Here is a 21,413-nt window from a genome sequence, read left to right on the forward strand (position 1 = left end):
GTGACCTGAGCTGAATTCAAGAGTCAGACGCTTGACTGACTGAGCCACCCAGGTGGCCCTAGATTCAAAAATATTTTACAGGACCAGATAGGGACAGGAGTTAATAAAATAAATTAAGAAGAAATATTTTTTAAAGTTGATACTTAAGTACTTGGACATGGCCAAGACAGGAAAGGTTTGCGTTAGGGGTTCATGTGGGAGAGAAAACAAAACAAAACACAAAAGTCTAGAAATTCTAGTTAAACATAATCCTAATAGGTACCGTTGGTGCTGTTTCAAAGCCAGTCGGCTATGAGGCAGCGTGTACAGATTGTCTAAAAACAAGAGGAGAACACTGCAATCTAGGAGGTAGAAGACAAACTGGAATGCTCATACATTAAAGATAACATGGGCTCTGAAAACCATGCCACAGGTAATGGTGAGGGGGAAGAGGGTGCAGCCAGAAGAAGGGAAGTGTGGATGGTAGGTTACAGAAGGGACCATGACATGTGCCCTCCCATAGGTGGAGGGCTACAGTGTGCAGACGGTTTGAATGATTCTGGGCAGGCTTCAGGAGAGGTGTGAGGGCCAAGATGTAGCTCTAGAAGGAAGCAGTTTCGGTACAATTTAAGAAAAACATGATTTTTCTTAGCATTTCTTGGTTTTTTTGAAGATGTTAAAGAAATCTCTACACCCGACATGGGACTCGAACTCACAACCCCAACGTTAAGAGTCTCATGATCCACGGACTGAGCCAGTCCGGTGCCCCACCATTTCTGCTGTCCAGTAGAAAATGTGGGACTGGAGCTCAGAAAAGGTCTTTTAGGCAGAACCAAAAGAGAGGTCATCCGCGAGGCAGCTGTGAAATCCATTAGGGTTTCTAGTGTCCTCTGCTACCGTCAGCCCAGAATTGTCACCCATACATCTTCTGGTTACTCTTCATCCTAGGTCTGGATCTCTTCCTAGAGCCCCTTCTCTTGAATACTTCCCCTTACCCTGGAGCTTCCTGGCCAGCAGACAGAAGGTGGCACCCTGTACCCTCAGCTTTAGCCAGGATCAATCCTACAGCCCCCAACCCTGGAAAACCACCCAAGGCTGGGTGGCATGTCAGCAGCCCAAGGACCTGGAAGAGGCATATACTCCTCTATCCCTTTTAGAGTCCACAGGACTGCACCCTAAAGTTTACATGAGTGCTTGGCAAAGAGGAAGGGTTCTGATGCCACCTGACCTCTGAATTTCGAGTGGAATGGGGAGCCCCAGAAGCTTCCTGAGGTACAGGGAGCCCTTAATCTGTCGAGCAATAATAGGGGGTTAGTAAAATGTACTCATTAGATTTGAAGAGGAGAAGGGGCTCTCTCAAGGTGAGGAAAGGGCTATCCAAGGAGTTGCAAACTTTGTTATGAATGGGCAGCCACCCTCCATCCTCACTGCACCGGCTCTCTCCCTGCCTCTCTTTAGATTGTAGGCACACCTCTCTGCCGTCCTCGGTTGGGGGTCCGAACAACACACTGGGGTTGGAGCAACGCATTCGTGTCCCAAACACAGACACACACGCACACACGCGCACGCACACACACGCGAGGGCAAAGTGGGCATAGCGAGAGGGCTCTGACGCCCAGTCTCAGCATGCTGGAGCTAAGCAACTGGCCTTTGTTTGTGAATCGGAGCAGGGTAGGGGGCACCCTCTCGTCGCTGCGGAGCGCGCGCCTTGGCTGGGCGCGCGGCGCGGTGCGGCGGTGTGCGGGGGAGGCCCCACCGCACCCCACCCCCTGGGTCCCGGCGCCGCCCCCGCCCGCTCCGCGCGCTGGGCGCTGCGCTCTCCGCCCGGCCCGCGGCCGCCGCGCACTTGGCTGGGGCGAGAGGCGAAGAGGGGTAGGCGGGCTGCTTGGTTGGCGTTGGCGCTCTGCAGTGCAGTGGAGTGTTAGCCCAGCTCCCTATATGGTCGGGGATTAGCTCGGCGCTGCTGAGGCTGAGCCAGGAGCGGGAGGAGGAGGAGGAAGAGGAGGAGGAGGAGAAAGAGCGCAGCAGCAGCCAGCGCACGCCGAGCGGCTGCTGGGGGAAGCAGAGGCGCCGGAGGCTGGGGCACCGCCGACGCCTCGGGAGCCATGGCCGAAGGGGGAGAAGGAGGCGAGGACGAGATCCAGTTCCTGAGGACTGTGAGTCTCCGCGGCGGGGGCGAGCTGGCGGGCAGGTGGGGAGGAGCGCGGAGCGGGGCGAGGAGGGGCTGCGCTGCGCCGGGTGCCCTATGCCGGGTGCAGGTGCCCGGCGCGTTCTCCGCACCCGCTGGCTGCAGAGGCGGACCAGCCACCCACCCGCGGGGCCGGCAGCGTTAGTGTGGGAAGGGGCACCTTCTCTTGCCTGCCCCTACTTCCCCTACCGCCACCCCCACCCCAGACCTCCACCTCCACCTCTACTGCTGTCCAGGCAACTTGCTACTTGATCCGAAACCTTTGATGTCCAAACTTCCAGCCAGGGTTTGCTCGTGGTTGCCCTAACCTGGAGAATCAGAAGTGGAAGATCTCGCCCCAGAGTCGGTCCGGTCTTCCCCCCACCCCCGCAACACTCCGCCCCAGCCCCCTGCCTCCTCTGAGGTGCCCCCACGCACCCGGGAACCGCCAGAAAGATTCAGCGGGGTAGGGGCGAGCGTGGGGAGCCGAGTGCGAGAAGAGGCGCAGGCGCTCGGTCCCACTCCTGGTGTCACTCGGAAGGGAATTCACCCAGCGCTACCCCTGGCACGTTAAGCCCCGAACCGGCAGCTGCTGCTGGAGCGTTACTTGACTGCCCAGAGTGTAGGAGCCGCGGCTTCTGCTGCCTGCTCTCCCGAACCCCGCAGGACGGGGAAACCCCAGTCTGTGGCTCCGCGTCACTCAGGTCCCCTTCCTGGCACCGGAGGGCGCTGCTCCGCCCCAGATTTTAGGGGAAGTGGCTGGGGGGCGGGGATCTATTGTAGCCACATCAACCTTGCCCCTTAGGAGTTAACTGAAAGCCTTTCAAGGCGGACTACAGCTGGGAGGTGTGGGGGGCATTGAGGTGCGTCCCAGCTCCCGATTTCAGCCAGGTGACCTTGAGCAAGTCGCATAATCCGCCCTTCCTTGCCTCAGTTTCCTCTTGTGTAAAATGGAGAAAATATAACCAGCGTTTCAGGGTGATAAGGATTAAATGAGATACTGAATGTCATAATGTTTTGCAAACTGTAAATTGCTCCATAAGTGTTAGATCATTTTAAATGCGCTGTCTAGCTCTCAGGAATTACAATGAAATTATTTCTTTCCCTCTCCCTCTCTCCTTCTCTTTAAGTGCCCCCCTTCTGACCTGGTCTCTGAAGATCACAGCTTAGGTCTTGTCCCTCTTTTGGACCATTCCCTCCCCTTTTCCAAAGCCCTTGACTTTCTCTTCCAAACATGGTTCCTCTATCAGGGCTGGGAGTCTCATTTGGGAGACTTAAAGGGACCCACCGCCCTACTAATGCTACCTTCTGTTATTACAGAATTATCCGTTTCCTCATCCTGGATCCAGACCCCCTCCTCATCTCTCACACTGCATTCAAGAGCTCAAGACGGCTTCACATTTGGCCGCTCCTCACAGCCCTTTTGTTGTAAAGCTGCCCGTTCCTTCCAAAACCCTGTGGAATCCCCAAGCTTTCCTTCTAACAGGTGTCCTTGATGTTAGCTGGGTGATACCTCCTGTACTCCGTGTATTGTGTCCTCCTCAATCAGTTGTTTCTTCTGCTTGCTATTAATGATCTTGTAGACGTTGCTGACTGAAGAAATCCTCTTCTGACAGATTGGGTCAGTGTGGAATAGAGGGCTGAGAGGGTCGAGGTGAAATCCTGGTGGTTTTCTTGAGCTCTCCACCCTCTGTGTTTCTCGTGGCTTCTGTGGTCACCTTCCCTGACATTTCTTCTCCATCAGGCGGTGTAAGTGGGATTTTTTTTTTGGTATGCCTATAACCAAGACTTACTGTAGAGCAATGGTTCTTAAATTGTGTATGTCTTGGGTGTCCTGCCCCAGAGATGAGAGCAGTTGGGCTCTTTTTAATGCCTATTCATGGCCTCCTGCAGGGTTCAAGGACCCAGGTTAAGAACCTCTATTGCAGATGCACTGCATGTCAGTTATGGCTTCCAGGGAGAGCTGGAAGTAACCATGGGAGTGAGTGACTTCACATGTGGCATTATTATTCCTCTTAGTAATCGCCTGGAGTGTTTTTTAGGCGTGTTCTTCAGTGACCCTGTGAACATCTTCATCTGTGGTTTATGGGGGGGTGGTGGGGAAATAGGCAATGAAACTGAGATACAGGAAATCAGGTAACTTGGCCATGGTTGCCCAGAGAGTTACTAATGCTCGTCATTACATAACGTTCACTTAAATCCCCACCAGAGCCTGGTGTTGAGCACTACTCCAGAGGCTGTGGTCTTCAGAATGTACTGCCACTGGAACTCCTGCTTTCTGACCTGTGACACTCTTCTCTATATATCCATGAGTTAGACACAGTTATTTCTGCAAAACTGACCACCATCAGTTTTGATTCGCACAGAATTTTGACTGCTTTTAGGGGAGTCAGGAATCCCAGGGCTGAGCTAGAAGTAGGATTTTCTCACCTTTGAACATGCCTGGGTTTGAACTCCCCCACCTACCTTTACCTTAGAGTTTGCTGCGTTTCCCCAAACAATATCTTTTAAAGCATTTTGGCCACTTGTCAGTCATGTAATACCTCCTAACCTTCATGTTGTCCTGGACCAGAAGGTGGTTGATATTTGATGATGGAGAAGAATCCTATGTTTGCAACCAAGAACTTGAGGATTGCCATTCCAGACAGCAGAGGCTTTTAAACCTACTTTTAAAAAATAGACCATGGGGCGCCTGGGTGGCTCAGTCAGTTAAGCGTCCGACTTCAGCTCAGGTCATGATCTCACAGTTCATTAGTTTGAGCCCCACCTCGGGCTCTCTGCTGTCTGCAAAGAGCCTACTTCGGATCCTCTGTACCCTTCTCTCTGCCTCTCCCCGACTGGTTCTCTCTCTCTCTCTCTCAAAATAAATAAACTTAAAAAAAATAGACCGAAGAATAGCACTGTGTTGAGGGTCTGTCAAGTTGTCAGTGGTTATGGTATCTTGTTTATTATGATAGTGACAAAAATAAAAGCAGCTGGAGCTATCAGTAACATGAAATGGGCCAGGATTACTGCAGTGATCACAATAGGTGTGTGTACTGGGGCTTTGGACACTTGCTAGGAGGTGGTGTTCACGTTCGCTGCATCCTCTGGTACATCTGAAGCCCATTCTCTCCAAGGTAGGGACAGTCCCTACACAAGGGGTTTGGAAGTGCAAGCACATCACGTAAACTAAATGCTCTTGCACCCCAAAACTTAACCTGGCTGTGTAAAACTACATATCCTCTCTGGCCTTCTAAAATCTTTGGCAGTCATTCAAGTCAATGAGAGAGAGAGAGAGTCAGCCAGACAGATAGCCGAAGAATTTTCTTTAAGGCTAAAAATTTCCCTGCCGCTGCTGCTGGCAGTGGCATCATCCTGCCTTCCGATTGTTCTTGCTGACGTCGCCGGTGTCACTGACGTGGCTCCGAAGCTGCTCAGAAGGAGATAAACCTGCCAGCCACTCATCTGAAAGCAAGAAGTTACAGTGAGAGAGGAGTGACAATTACCGTATCTCCAGACGGTTGGAGCGGCTGGCTCTATACCAGGCTCAGAGAGTGCCAGGGAGTAGCTGTTCTCTGCTCCCCCACCTCCCTTTGGCTACAGTTTCCATTGAAAAAGAAAGAAAGAAAGACCTCCGAACCTCAGCTTGTTGTTTTAAAAACCCCACAGCCTTCTCCTTGCTGGCCCCCTCGCCACCACAGAGTTAACGGAAACAGAACTCAAAGTGAGGGAGACAAGTGTTTCCCTGAGTTTCAATTAAAGATTGGTCATAGATGCCTCATTTAGCCCTCCTTGTAGAAAGTTGTCCTCTGTCTAAATTTGCAGCTCTCAAGGGACAGGAGAAGGCATTTGTGCTGAAGATCAAGACAGCTCATGTGGTCTGGGCTCCTCCCTACGGGGTGACTAGGACAGATCCCTGAATTTGAGCTGTGGCACCAAATGTGAGCCCAAGTCCCTCCACAGCACCTTGTCCCAGGTTGGGAGGACTGTGAACCTGCGCTTGGTGGTTTATAGCTTCTGGCTTGTTTCTCCCCTCGGTAGAGTCCATTCCCGGGGCCACTACGTGATGCCACTGTCTTGCTTTCGGGAGCTTTCTCTTGAGGAGGGAGGTAGACATGCATGACTTCTTCCTTCCAGCACAGCGTCTCAGGGTGACAGTGAGTAGTAATGGAGGGAGCGTTAGAATGCAGACCCAGATACCCAGGCCTATGCTGTTGGTGAGCAGAGCTGGGCTCTCCTGCTGAGTTGGGTTTGATGTTTAAAATGACAGAATTCAGACTATCCTCACAGTCTGGGCCTTCTTGCGTCACTTCCCACATTCCCAGTCTCTTTCCCCTTGGCTCTGGAGAGCTGATCTTATTAAGGAGCTGTAGGGGAATGGCTGGACACCCAGTGTCACCTCCTTTCCAGGGAAATGCCCCAGGGCGGGGGGTGGTGTGTATGAAAAGGAAGCAAGGTCCTTCTCTCAAAGAAATGAACTTGCATCAGAAAGGCTGCACCCTCACCAAGGGGTGGCTCCCACCCACGAGGTACTGATTGCCCACAGCCAGGGGTTGTCCTGAGGGATCTGAAGCTGCCGAACTCCAGGGTCACGAGGTGATGGTGACTGTGAACTTGGAAATACTTGGAATGTGTTGCAGCCTGTGCAAGAGGAGTGAGACCAAGAACAGGTGTGCAGTTGAAGGTGTGACTGATGGAAGAAAGGTGTTTCTGACGTCTGTGCGTATTTTGTCTTATGCTGATATGATTGGTAACAGGATAAAGACACTTCAGTGCAATACGTTTTTCAAACAATTCATTCCTTTCCCATTATTAGTTTAGAGGAAAAACAAATATATTTCTCCCGTTCCTTAGGACTGATCTGAGGAAAAAAAAGTGTTGAAAAAAGGATGGGAGGAGTTTATCTGGAGAGTAAAATACTATGATAATTATTTTCGAAGGGTTTGTATCAAAGTAGATCTTATTATGTCTGTCTGTATTTATTTGTGTCTTTTGCTTGTTTTGTGATCATTTGTTTCCACTCCTTCCTGGGAAGGATTTTTTAATGTCCTAATTCGGTTTTTCCTTTACCTTACTACTTAAAGAGTTTTGAGTTCAGAAGCCACATTTTCTAATGACTTGGGATCCTTTTGAACGATTCTTACCAATATCATTGTGTAGGCAGAAGAGGTCCTGTGTCTTCAGAAACCAGTCCTTTAGCTCCTTTCCCACCCTTCCACAGCCTTGTAAACCCTTCTCGATTATAACTCTGTCTTTAAGCTACCCTTGATACAAGATTTATCCAGTAGGAGTGAAATGTAATAAAACATAAAAAAAAAAACTGAGCATAGAAGCAGGAATTCTTAATTCCAGACAAAGCTCACTGTGACCTTGAGTGAGTCATTTAAGAAAACAGGTTTCATTTCCACCACTGTATGGAGACAGAATCTGCTTTCATGGCTTCACAGAAGTGTAATGAAAGGCGTTGGTAATTCTAGCAATACCCCAAATGAGAGACAAGGGTGTGTTTTGTAGGATATCCTCATCGTGTGTCTCTTGCATAGGACATCAGCCCTACTTGTGACCGGATCTTGTTGTTGAAAAAGCAACTCATTTTCTTTCTCTACGATGCCCCTTGCCACAGGTCTCACCCTCTTCTCAGAGTTGTTACACTGTCTCCAGTGTTGGCTCAGCCCCGGTGTTGGGAAATTACCCCGCTAAAGCAAACACCAACTTACCTCAAGTTATTTGACTAAAAGGCTTGATTGAGAAGGCAAGTCATTTGGTGCAAGAGCCTTCAAAAGGCCAGGCAGGCCCCCAGGATTGCGACCACCAGACAGAACACTCAGAGTTATTTGTTGCCCTCTCAGAAAATTACCAAAGCTACGACTTCCCACAGGACCACCTTTCATTATTGAATTCCATTTCTCTTCCTTTCAAAGCTACCTTCCTCTTTCTCCCCTCCCACTTCTTTTATGAGCCCCTTCTTCCTTTCCCCCAGAGCGTTGGGACCAGCTTTTCTATGAAGCCAGCCCTGCTTTTCCTCTGGATTTTGCTGCTTCAGTCACATCTGTTTGGGGACTCAGGGCCGTTGGAAAGTTCCTTTTGGCCGCACCTGGATGAAGCAGATGCTTTTGTGGTGGGAGCCCAGCCAATGCTGAGGCTGCCGGGTACCACTTCTCCCCAGGGAGCCACGTCCAGTCTTCGGGGCTCTGGTGTCCTCTCAGCCATCTTCTTGTTCGGAAGCCAATGGGGTATTTTAGGGACAAAGACATTTCTAGCCACTGCAGTTTCCTTTGCTTCCGTGAGCTTTGCCATCCCAGCACCTCTTCAGTTCAGAGACAGGGAGTAAAAAGTGCTGGCACTTGGTCCTGACCCTGCTCCTGGGAGGAGCCCTGTGAGGTGCCAAGATGATTTTTCCCCCTCTTTATGTCATTTCTGATTCCCGATTGTTAGAAAACAAAGTTCAGATTGGCTCTGAGACTGATGATGCAGTATTCAAAAATAAAAGCTGTGCCTCCTCTCCTCACATGCACCTCTCCCCCTCTCTAGCCCGGAGCACATTGCTGACGCTACAGGAATACACCGGGCTGTTGTCCTCTTCGGCAGGTCGCAGCCCTGCAGGTAGGAGGCACTGAGACACAAGGCTTCCCCCTTTTTTCTTTCACCTTCTACCTCTTTAGGCAGTGGGCTCCTTCTTGATTTCCGGTCTCCCAGCCCCCACAGGGGCTTGTCTACTTGAGGAGGTCTTCTTTTTGTTGGATTCCATGCCCAAGAAGAAGGAAAGCAAGTATTGTATCTTCAAGTCAGATTACAGAGAGATTCAGAAATTTTGCTCAACATGAGCCATCCCCTCTGGGGTGACAGCTGCTTGCTGCTGCTTACTTGAGGAGTATAGAGGAGTCAGGAGAGATCTCTGGAGACAGAGCGGCTGCTGCCTGTGCAGAATCTCGCAGGCCATCAACAGTTTTTCTACGGAGTTCCGTTTATGTGTGGTTTTATGCTGCAGGAACCAACCAGCGTGATGAGCAAGGCAGCACAGTTTTAGAGGAAGCGCGAGACTGAAAATCTGGGTTGGTGTCAGTGTGGACATGACCCACGTACAGAAGGCTTGCTTTCCTAGTCTGTCTTTGGAATGAGGCATTCACTCAAGAAATGCCCTCTATCAAAATACTGAAATGCAAAATTGTGAGCTCAGTGGGTGCCATTAATGATTAGCATCATTAACAGCCAAGCAGAGCCAGTTCCTGAAGGAATGGGAATTGGATCAGTGAAAGATGAGAGCATCTGGGAACATTACTGAGAGGGACAAGCCTGAGTGAACATGCACTGGGTCTTGGGAAGCCCTGAGTAGGCAGAGGAAGCATTAGGGCACAGGAGTCTGGACTCTGGGGCTGCTGGCACAGAAACGCTCCTCTTTATCCACTTATGGTTTCTGATCAGAGGAGAGGAAGCTTTGAGTTACAGGAGACAAAGGGACCAACCTCAGGCTAGGCATTGGAGAGAGCACTACTTGCAACCAGGACTGGTGTACGAAATACTTTGTTTTTCATAGTTCAGAATCAGAGGCAATTGTTAGAATAAGAAAGTCTCAGATTTTTATGAGGTGACTCTCCATCAAGGTGAGAGCTAAGGTGCTGCCCTCCTGAGGTAGAAAAGCATTCAAGGGACAAAAGTCCATTATCCATGATCGTGTTTGTTGATAGGTTGCTCATCATTATCCCAAGGAAATGCCGCAGAGTTCCTGAAACCAACTTAGACCAGTTCCTACTGCAAAAAAGGGAGGATGCCAAGGAGAGCTGCCTGTCTCCCAGTAAGAGCAAATAGAAAAGGCTCTTCCTGGAAGGTCCATGCTTCTCAACAGACCAGTGGCAGGGCCTGGCATTTCGTCTCTGATAATTTCACAGTTGAGTTCTCTAATGGGCTTGAGCAGAGAGAGCTAGTCAATGGGACTACGGGAAGAAATGGAAAGTTCTCCATCCCTGGCACATAAATGTGCACGCTGTAAGAAGTATCGATTGTGACAGCTGTACTCTATGCTGTGGACCAGATCCAGACTTTAAATAATGCTAGAACAATGCAGGGGATCCAGTGGGCCACAACTGCACATTGAACCAAGAGCTGAATCCTGAAGGTCAAGTCAAAATAGAGCAGCTACTCCTGGAGGAGTGTAAGCCCCTTGTGAGCCCTTGCATCTGTCTGTGATCATCATTGTCTGTCATTCAGGACACGTGGCTGTTGTTCTGAACTATAGCAGTGATCCACCCTCAAGTCGACCTCTCTTCTGTCTAGGCTGGCCAGAAAAGGGGAGTCCAAGAATAAACCATAGCAGTATCTTGAACGAATCTCATTTCTTTGCAAAAGGGATTTTAAGATGAAAAACATAACAGAGTACACCGGGGTCCAGTGGGTAAACTCAGAGCTAAAGCATTTGCTCTATTTGGTGGCATTTCTGTCACCAGATGCTGTAGGATTGTCTGCCCTTCCCTGGGTTTTAGTTCATCCATTTATCAAGGCATGGTGATAATGATTATATCTCAGGGATGCCTTGAAAATAGGATTGAAGGGACTCTGGGTCTCCTCTAGGAAAATGAGGTATGTATATATGGAGGGAGTGGCTTGGAATGAAAGTTGCCTTGTTGCCCAATTACCTTAAAAGGTTCCTATCAACCTAAAGTGGGAGCCATAGACTATACACTCCAGGAATACAAGGGCTTTAAATTCAGTCTGTTCTGAATCCCCAAGTATCTTAACATCACAAACTTAAACACTTTGGGGGCCAGGCAGGTAACTAAATATATGAATCAGGCTTTATTTGCAAAGAGAGGTGGGCCTGATGTACACATTCAGGTAAAAAATTCTTGAACACTTCCAGCCAAGCAAAATACCCCTGCAGCAGGATTGTGAGCTGCTCGCCAGCTTGCAGGCGTGGATGAACCCTCACATTTTAAGTGCATAAGCTGCCCAGGATGCATGAATATTTTTATGAGTAGGATGAGGCTCACAATACACATCAAGGTCCTTGGATGAGAATGTCAACATAAAAGACAGTGTATCATTTATCACAGTGCATAAAAGACAGATGGGCAGGAAGATAAATTAAGAGGCTTAATAAATGATAGACTTGATCATCAAAATGAATTCAGATTGTGCTAGCCTTTAAAAACCCTTTAAAATGATCACATGGATATAGATACCATGAAATTTGAAGTAAGCAGGGTATCCCCTCGACATTTATTGACCAGCTACTCACTGGCCCTGACCACGTTGCTGGCCTTTACATGGATGAATAAGAAAGATATCTTAACGTTTATTGCCTCCATTGCTGGAGGTCACGAGGGGGCTCAGTCTTGTTTTGAGGTAGCAAGGGTATCAGTCATTTCAGGTCAATGTATAACAATTAATTTAAGTTTTCTGTAACTCCATGGTCCTAAAATAACTCTTACTAAAATGTGTGACCTTGGGGAGTTTCGTAACTTCTGTGCCTGTTTCCTCATGTGTTAAATGTGAGTGATAATAGTGTCTGTCCCAGACGGTTGTGGTGGGGATTAAATGTGTTAATCTGTGTTAGGTGCCTGGAAGAGTGCCCAGCATCTAATAAGTCCTCAACAAATATTAGCTACTAATACTGTCCCAACAAACAGCATCAGCATTGACATTAGGCACACTAGCTATTCCAGATGTCATTGCATGTTCATTTTATTAAAAAAAAATTTTTTTTTAGGGGCGCCTGGGTGGCTCAGTTGGTTAAGCGTGCGACTTCGGCTCGGGTCATGATCTCACGGTTCATGGGTTCGAGCCCCGCGTCGGCCTCTGTGCTGACAGCTCAGAGCCTGGAGCCTGTTTCGGATTCTGTGTCTCCCTCTCTCTCTGCCCCTCCCCTGTTCACGCTCTATCTCTCTCTGTCTCAAAAATAAATAAACGTTAAAAAAAAAATAAAAAAAAATTTTTTTTAACGTTTATTCATTTTTGAGAGACGGAGACAGAGCACAAGTGGGGGAGGGGCAGAGAGAGAGGGAGACACAGAATCCGAAGCAGGCTCCAGGCTCTGAGCTGTCAGCACAGAGCCCGATGTGGGGCTCGAACTCACGAACTGTGAGATCATGACCTGAGCTGGAGTCGGACGCTCAACCGACTGAGCCACTCAGGCTCCCATTGCACGTTCATCTTAGAGTTGAAAAGTACAAAAGGACAATGCCCTGTGATCATTCTGTGGTCTTGATTCCTGGCATTCTGCTTACCTATAATATGATCAGGCCTTGTGACTAGCAGTGAACCTGGAATGGACATGACCTCAGGAGCACAGATGGATGGGTCATTTCTTAAGTGCCCACTTTGCAAAGCCTCTTGTTACAAGTGAATGGGCAACATGATTTTTGGAGACTCCTAAACACAGACAACTCATCCTTGGTTTGGGGAGATTTTTTTCTTCAACATAGGTTTTAAATGTGGAAATATGCCTTTCTGAGAATTCACTGTATTTTCAGCAATACAAGGTCATCCCACTATAAGGATCTGGCTATGCACCTTCTCGATCCCTTCTCGTGACTAAGGATGCAAAGCATGAACCTAAAGTAAAGCTTGATTCTTATTACATCCTTTGGTGTCCTCTTCTCTGGAGGGTCCTGTTATGGGGAGTGGTCCAATCATCTGCTTCTCACCTTTCCTATCAAACATTATTCCCATCTTTTCTTTCTCTGCTTTCCATGGAATTAAATTGGATAATGTTGGCTATGTAATCCCTATTAACAGTTTTCCTGTCCCTGGATGAGAGTATATGTTTACCTGGTTAAAATACTCTACTTCTTGTCAGTGACAGGTGTATAGGATGTCTACGCACATGGGCTGGCTAATGGCACCTTCGTTTTGACTAGATAATATCACCCTAGTTGGCTCTTTGTTTTCACTCAAAAAGAAGATCTGAAAACTTAACTGAAAACAACTGGGCGAAGTAGTTGGGAAATTTAATTAAAAGAATTAAAGCAACATTTCCCCAAATAATAGAGAATGGTTGGGCTTTTGATTTCCTTAAAGTAAGGAAGCGATTGTTCTTGGTGTTTAATCATGGTGTTTGAACAGCAATATATTTCACTTTCTTAGTTGTGAATAAAAACTAAACTGTATGGATGATCTATTTCATATACTCCAGCCTCAGTTTTTTAATATATAGAATGGTAGAAATCATAACTAATTCTCAGGGAGGGGTCAGGATGAAATGACCAGACTCCAAGATTCTCCAGAGCAAGGCCATATTTTATTACTATTCGCTGCCTCCTTCCCTGTAAAATCTGATAATGTCTGGCACTTGACGATGTCCTCAGAAATCATACTTTATAAAATATAAAACGCTGTAAAGATGTTGCACGTGCATATTAAAAACTGGGCAACAGTGAAGTCTGATTATGTATATATAGAGCTCACTATTATAATCAAATAAATTTAAGATCAAAGTTGTGAATTATTTAATTTTATACATAAATATTATTGTACTGGCTCATAATTAGGCATAATTGTACAATTCACATAAATGACTATAATTAGTATAAATTGTGCCTAGCCAGATCAATCTTTTAAAAAAAAAAAGATTAAAAAAAAACTGAGTATCATAGTTCTTTCTTTCTTCTTACTGACCCTAAACTTGATGGTTTCTCTGGTACCACATACCATTTTTAGATCGCCACCTGTAGTGTCTGTTAAGAGAGTGGTTAAGAGCTCAGAGTGAGATCATGATGTGAATTCTATATTTGTCATTTATAAGCTATTAAACTGTCAGGACAGTTTCTTCATCTCTAAAATGGGGATATTACTAGCTTCTCACGGAGCTGTTGAGATAGTTAAATATGGTGATGTTTGTGGAACTGTCATGAGCACAGAACCTACTCATACTGTGCGTATTTTGTTTTCCGTGCTATGCTCTGCGATTTGACATGGTGTGTATTTTAATGGTAGGTCCTACTGCCCAGTGGCTGGGACTCCCTTTGCCATGGCCCCAGCACCCGTGCTCAGCCACCGCTTCAACCAGCCACCTGGGATCCCGTAGCAGCTGCTCTTTCATGACAGGGGAACTGTTTAGGGGGTAGAAGATGCGCTTAAAACTGTTTGTTTACTACAATTTCTAACTCAATTAATTGGAAAAAATAGAAATAGCTCTTCCACCTGCTCTTCGGAGGACTTAGCCAAATGAAAACCTGTGGGTGTGCATGTGTTTCTGCTTGATTTTCTGAACACGTGAATGAAAAGGTTGCAGTCCCAAGTCTCGCTTTTAACGAAAAACAGGAACCTGTGCCTGACCCCCAGCTGTTCGGTAGATGATGGCAAATGTGTTGACTGATCCCCAGGTTTTGCTCTGGTCTCAGGTTGTGCTAAGTGCATGGTATTCATGGTCATGTCCTGATGAGGCCTTCAGAATACACATAGGAAGGCAAATAACTCACAAAGCCAGGGAGGCTCCTAGGTCTAGTCTAAACTGCTAAAATCAAATGAAAACTAAAAAGCAGGTTCACTAGGGGCACCTGGGTGGCTCAGTTGGTTAAGTGTCTGACTCTCGGTTTTAGCTCAGGTCATGATCTCACAGTTCGTGGGTTCGAGCCTTGCGAAGGGCTCTGTGCTGACAGCATGGAGCCTGCTTGGGATTCTCTCTCCCTCTATCTCTGCCCCTCCCCTGTTCTCTCTCTCTCTCTCTCTCTCAAAATAAATATATAAATAGACTTAAAATTTTTTTAAAAACCAGGTTTACTGGGGTTGTAGAGTCAAAGAAATTTAGGGTTAACCTCTCTCTAGCCCATAAGTTCGGTATAATATGTCATTGGGGAAAATATGGTCCTTTTGCTCCAGACATCCTTCTCAACATATGACAAGGTACACGGAATCCCTGACATTCAAAATACTCCTGGAGATTAAGGCATTATCTCCAAGGCAAACATATTGTCTGGGGGTGGGGGAGTGGATTTAGATGTTGCTGTACGTGCTCCTGGATTATCAAATTGTCCAGGAATAACACCTTGATCTGGTAATGTGGCATTCAGGGTTGAAAGATAAGGAATGGTCACTAGGGCACTGGCAGGTTCAGTACCCGGTAGGTAACTTTGGATTTCCTAGAGAAATAGAAAAAGGGAGGATACATTTAAAAAAAAAAAAAAGGCACCTAAAGGATAAATATAAGGAGAAAGAGGCTAAGCATCACTAATTTCATAAGTTTCACCCCATTGTTATTTTGTAGATGCCAGTATCTTAGATGGAACTCAGTGTGTTTCATTAAAGAGGAGTGATTCTACACTGATGTAGGCAAAATGTGCATCATCACGAAAATAAACCCAATGTTACCATGGAATCATCCAGGCTTGGGGATACGGGGACTAATGTCTCAGTTTCTGACCTCAGTGGCTCATATGAAGTCAGCCCATGAACACTGAGAAATAAGAATGGCCCTGCCATCACACACATGTGTGCCTGACTCTCAGGACCAAACATACACGTGGGACATTTCTGGGTCCTTCTGGAAATAGAAAGTGGATATGGGACGACGCCATACATGTGAAACACATATGTGCTGTATATATCTTTGATGCCAGTTTGCTAATTATTGATATTTTTGTAGTTTTTGTGTTTCTAGATGTTTGCAAAATGATGCTTATTTGAGAAACAAGAGGTTATTTTGATATTTTTCCACCTTAGGAAAGATTTGTTATGTTTTAAAATCTCTAATCTGTACCAGGTACAGACCAGTAACCACTCCATATGCCCCTTTATTTCTGTGAGATTCTTGAGTGCTATCAACAACACATACCAGCTTCCTCTACTGGCATGTGAACCTGCAGATTTAAAGCAAAACTTAGCCAGTGTTAACATCTGCAGATGAAAGAAAGTCATTTTATTACTAGTTCAAATTACTGGATAACTCAAGATTGATTTTTGTTTGGCTTTGTACTTTATGACTTTCATGTCGCTCATCTTGTTTTTACGTTTTTTTTTTTTTTAATATATGAAATTTACTGTCAAATTGGTTTCCATACAACACCCAGTGCTCATCCCAAAAGGTGCCCTCCTCAATACCCATCACCCACCCTGCCCTCCCTCCCACCCCCATCAACCCTCAGTTTGTTCTCAGTTTTTAACAGTCTCTTATGCTTTGGCTCTCTCCCACTCTAACCTCTTTTTTTTTTTTTTTTCCTTCCCCTCCCCCATGGGTTTCTGTTACGTTTCTCAGGATCCACATAAGAGTGAAACCATATGGTATCTGTCTTTCTCTGTATGACTTATTTCACTTAGCATCACACTCTCCACTTCCATCCACGTTGCTACAAAAGGCCATATTTCATTTTTTCTCATTGCCACGTAGTATTCCATTGTGTATATAAACCACAATTTCTTTATCCATTCGTCAGTTGATGGACATTTAGGCTCTTTCCATAATTTGGCTGTTGTTGAGAGTGCTGCCATAAACATTGGGGTACAAGTGCCCCTATGCATCAGTACTCCTGTATCCCTTGGAGAAATTCCTAGCAGTGCTATTGCTGGGTCATAGGGTAGGTCTATTTTTAATTTTCTGAGGAACCTCCACACTGCTTCCAGAGCGGCTGCACCAATTTGCATTCCCACCAACAGTGCAAGAGGGTTCCCGTTTCTCCACATCCTCGCCAGCATCTATAGTCTCCTGATTTCTTCATTTTGGCCACTCTGATTGGCGTGAGGTGATATCTGAGTGTGGTTTTGATTTGTATTTCCCTGATGAGGAGCAACGTTGAACATCTTTTCATGTGCCTGTTGGCCATCCGGATGTCTTCTTTAGAGAAGTGTCTATTCATGTTTTCTGCCCATTTCTTCACTGGGTTATTTGTTTTTCGGGTGTGGAGTTTGATGAGCTCTTTATAGATTTTGGATACTAGCCCTTTGTCCGATATGTCATTTGCAAATATCTTTTCCCATTCTGTTGGTTGCCTTTTAGTTTTGTTGGTTGTTTCCTTTGCTGTGCAGAAGCTTTTTATCTTCATAAGGTCCCAGTAATTCACTTTTGCTTTTAATTCCCTTGCCTTTGGGGATGTGCCGAGTAAGAGATTGCTACGGCTGAGGTCAGAGAGGTCTTTTCCTGCTTTCTCCTCTAAGGTTTTGATGGTTTCCTGTCTCACATTCAGGTCCTTTATCCATTTTGAGTTTATTTTTGTGAATGGTGTGAGAAAGTGGTCTAGTTTCAACCTTCTGCATGTTGCTGTCCAGTTCTCCCAGCACCATTTGTTAAAGAGACTGTCTTTTTTCCATTGGATGTTCTTTCCTGCTTTGTCAAATATTAGTTGGCCATAGGTTTGTGGGTCTAGTTCTGGGGTTTCTATTCTATTCCATTGGTCTATGTGTCTGTTTTTATGCCAATACCATGCTGTCTTGATGATGACAGCTTTGTAGTAGAGGCTAAAGTCTGGGATTGTGATGCCTCCTGCTTTGGTCTTCTTCTTCAAAATTACTTTGGCTATTCGGGGCCTCTTGTGGTTCCATATGAATTTTAGGATTGCTTGTTCTAGTTTCGAGAAGAATGCTGGTGCAATTTTGATTGGGATTGTATTGAATGTGTAGATAGCTTTGGGTAGGATTGACATTTTGACAATATTTATTCTTCCAATCCATGAGCAGGGAATGTCTTTCCATTTCTTTATATCTTCTTCAATTACCTTCATAAGCTTTCTATAGTTTTCAGCATACAGATCTTTTACATCTTTGGTTAGATTTATTCCTAGGTATTTTATGCTTCTTGGTGCAATTGTGAATGGGATCAGTTTCTTTATTTGTCTTTCTGTTGCTTCATTGTTAGTGTATAAGAATGCAACTGATTTCTGTACATTGATTTTGTATCCTGCAACTTTGCTGAATTCATGTATCAGTTCTAGCAGACTTTTGGTGGAGTCTACTGGATTTTCCATGTATAATATCATGTCATCTGCAAAAAGCGAAAGCTTGACTTCATCTTTGCCAATTTTGATGCCTTTGATTTCCTTTTGTTGTCTGATTGCTGATGCTAGAACTTCCAGCACTATGTTAAACAACAGCGGTGAGAGTGGGCATCCCTGTCGTGTTCCTGATCTCAGGGAAAAAGCTCTCAGTTTTGCCCCGTTGAGGATGATGTTAGCTGTGGGCTTTTCATAAATGGCTTTTATGATCTTTAAGTATGTTCCTTCTATCCCGACTTTCTCAAGGGTTTTTATTAAGAAAGGGTGCTGGATTTTGTCAAAGGCCTTTTCTGCATCGATTGACAGGATCATATGGTTCTTCTCTTTTTTTTTGTTAATGTGATGTATCACGTTGATCGATTTGCAAATGTTGAACCAGCCCTGCATCCCAGGAATGAATCCCACTTGATCATGGTGAATAATTCTTTTTATATGCTGTTGAATTCGATTTGCTAGTATCTTATTGAGAATTTTTGCATCCATATTCATCAGGGATATTGGCCTGTAGTTCTCTTTTTTTACTGGGTCTCAGTCTGGTTTAGGAATCAAAGTAATACTGGCTTCATAGAATGAGTCTGGAAGTTTTCCTTCCCTTTCTATTTCTTGGAATAGCTTGAGAAGGATAGGTATTATCTCTGCTTTAAACGTCTGGTAGAACTCCCCTGGGAAGCCATCTGGTCCTGGACTCTTATTTGTTGGGAGATTTTTGATAACCGATTCAATTTCTTCACTGGTTATGGGTCTGTTCAAGCTTTCTATTTCCTCTTGATTGAGTTTTGGAGGCGTGTGGGTGTTTAGGAATTTGTCCATTTCTTCCAGGTTGTCCAATTTGTTGGCATATAATTTTTCATAGTATTCCCTGATAATTGTTTGTATCTCTGAGGGATTGGTTGTAATAATTCCATTTTCATTCATGATTTTATCTATTTGGGTCATCTCCCTTTTCTTTTTGAGAAGCCTGGCTAGAGGTTTGTCAATTTTGTTTATTTTTTCAAAAAACCAACTCTTGGTTTCGTTGATCTGCTCCACAGTTTTTTTAGATTCTATATTGTTTATTTCTGCTCTGATCTTTATGATTTCTCTTCTTCTGCTGGGTTTAGGCTGCCTTTGCTGTTCTGCTTCTATTTCCTTTAGGTGTGCTGTTAGATTTTGTATTTGGGATTTTTCTTGTTTCTTGAGATAGGCCTGGATTGCAATGTATTTTCCTCTCAGGACTGCCTTCGCTGCGTCCCAAAGCGTTTGGATTGTTGTATTTTCATTTTCGTTTGTTTCCATATATTTTTTAATTTCTTCTCTAATTGCCTGGTTGACCCACTCATTCGTTAGTAGGGTGTTCTTTAACCTCCATGCTTTTGGAGGTTTTCCAGACTTTTTCCTGTGGTTGATTTCAAGCTTCATAGCATTGTGGTCTGAAAGTATGCATGGTATAATTTCAATTCTTGTAAACTTATGAAGGGCTGTTTTGTGACCCAGTATATGATCTATCTTGGAGAATGTTCCATGTGCACTCGAGAAGAAAGTATATTCTGTTGCTTTGGGATGCAGAGTTCTAAATATATCTGTCAAGTCCATCTGATCCAATGTATCATTCAGGGCCCTTGTTTCTTTATTGACTGTGTGTCTAGATGATCTATCCATTTCTGTAAGTGGGGTGTTAAAGTCCCCTGCAATGACCACATTCTTATCAATTAGGTTGCTTATGTTTATGAGTAATTGTTTTATATATTTGGGGGCTCCGGTATTTGGCGCATAGACATTTATAATTTTTAGCTCTTCCTGATGGATAGACCCTGTAATTATTATATAATGCCCTTCTTCATCTCTTGTTACAGGCTTTAATTTGAAGTCTAGTTTGTCTGATATAAGTATGGCTACTCCAGCTTTCTTTTGGCTTCCAGTAGCATGATAAATAGTTCTCCATCCCCTCACTCTCAATCTAAAGGTGTCCTCAGATCTAAAATGAGTCTCTTGTAGACAGCAAATAGATGGGTCTTGTTTTTTTATCCATTCTGATACCCTATGTCTTTTGGTTGGCACATTTAATCCATTTACATTCAGTGTTATTATAGAAAGATACGGGTTTAGAGTCATTGTGATGTCTGTATGTTTTATGCTTGTAGTGATGTCTCTGGTACTTTGTCTCACAGGATCCCCCTTAGGATCTCTTGTAGGGCTGGTTTAGTGGTGACAAATTCCTTCAGTTTTTGTTTGTTTGGGAAGACCTTTATCTCTCCTTCTATTCTAAATGACAGACTTGCTGGATAAAGGATTCTCGGCTGCATATTTTTTTCTGTTTAGCACACTGAAGATATCATGCCAAGCCTTTCTGGCCTGCCAAGTTTCAAAAGAGAGATCAGTCACGAGTCTTATAGGTCTCCCTTTATATGTGAGGGCACGTTTATCCCTTGCTGCTTTCAGAATTTTCTCTTTATCCTTGTATTTTGCCAGTTTCACTATGATATGTCGTGCAGAAGATCGATTCAAGTTACGTCTGAAGGGAGTTCTCTGTGCCTCTTGGATTTCAATGCCTTTTTCCTTCCCCAGTTCAGGGAAGTTCTCAGCTATAATTTCTTCAAGTACCCCTTCAGCACCTTTCCCTCTCTCTTCCTCCTCTGGGATACCAATTATGCGTATATTATTTCTTTTTAGTGTATCACTTAGTTCTCTAATTTTTCCCTCATACTCCTGGATTTTTTAATCTCTCTTTCTCTCAGCTTCCTCTTTTTCCATAACTTTATCTTCTAGTTCACCTATTCTCCCCTCTGCCTCTTCAATCCGAGCCGTCGTGGTTTCCATTTTGTTTTGCATTTCGTTTAAAGCGTTTTTCAGCTCCTCGTGACTGTTCCTTAGTCCCTTGATCTCTGTAGCAAGAGATTCTCTGCTGTCCTGTATACTGTTTTCAAGCCCAGCGATTAATTTTATGACTATTATTCTAAATTCACTTTCTGTTATATTATTTAAATCCTTTTTGATCAGTTCATTAGCTGTTGTTATTTCCTGGAGATTCTTCTGAGGGGAATTCTTCCGTTTGGTCATTTTGGATAGTCCCTGGAGTGGTGAGGACTGCAGGGCACTTCCCCTGTGCTGTGGTGTATAACTGGAGTTGGTGGGCGGGGCCGCAGTCTGACCTGATGTCTGCCCCCAGCCCACCGATGGGGCCACAGTCAGACTGGTGTGTGCCTTCTCTTCCCCTCTCCTTGGGGCGGGATTCACTGTGGGTTGGCGTGGCCCGTCTGGGCTACTTGCACACTACCAGGCTTGTGGTGCTGGGGATCTGGCGTATTAGCTGGGGTGGGTAGGCAAGGTGCATGAGGGCAGGAGGGGCAGGCTTAGCTCGCTTCTCCTTAGATGATCCACTTCAGGAGGGGCCC

At 45.3% G+C, this 21,413-nt stretch overlaps 1 protein-coding gene across 1 annotated transcript in view; it reads left to right on the forward strand.

The window, feature by feature from the left end:
• The first annotated feature begins 1,902 nt into the window (after positions 1-1,902).
• RYR3 (ryanodine receptor 3) overlaps positions 1,903-21,413 on the forward strand; it is a 535,021-nt gene continuing 515,510 nt past the window's right edge. The window contains 1 exon segment of the mRNA XM_058738297.1: positions 1,903-2,135. Within this exon segment, the coding sequence (XP_058594280.1) occupies positions 2,085-2,135 (51 nt within the window). The 5' untranslated portion in view covers positions 1,903-2,084.

Source organism: Neofelis nebulosa, chromosome 7 (assembly GCF_028018385.1).
Source record: "Neofelis nebulosa isolate mNeoNeb1 chromosome 7, mNeoNeb1.pri, whole genome shotgun sequence".
In the NCBI taxonomy this organism is placed as follows: domain Eukaryota; kingdom Metazoa; phylum Chordata; class Mammalia; order Carnivora; family Felidae; genus Neofelis; species Neofelis nebulosa.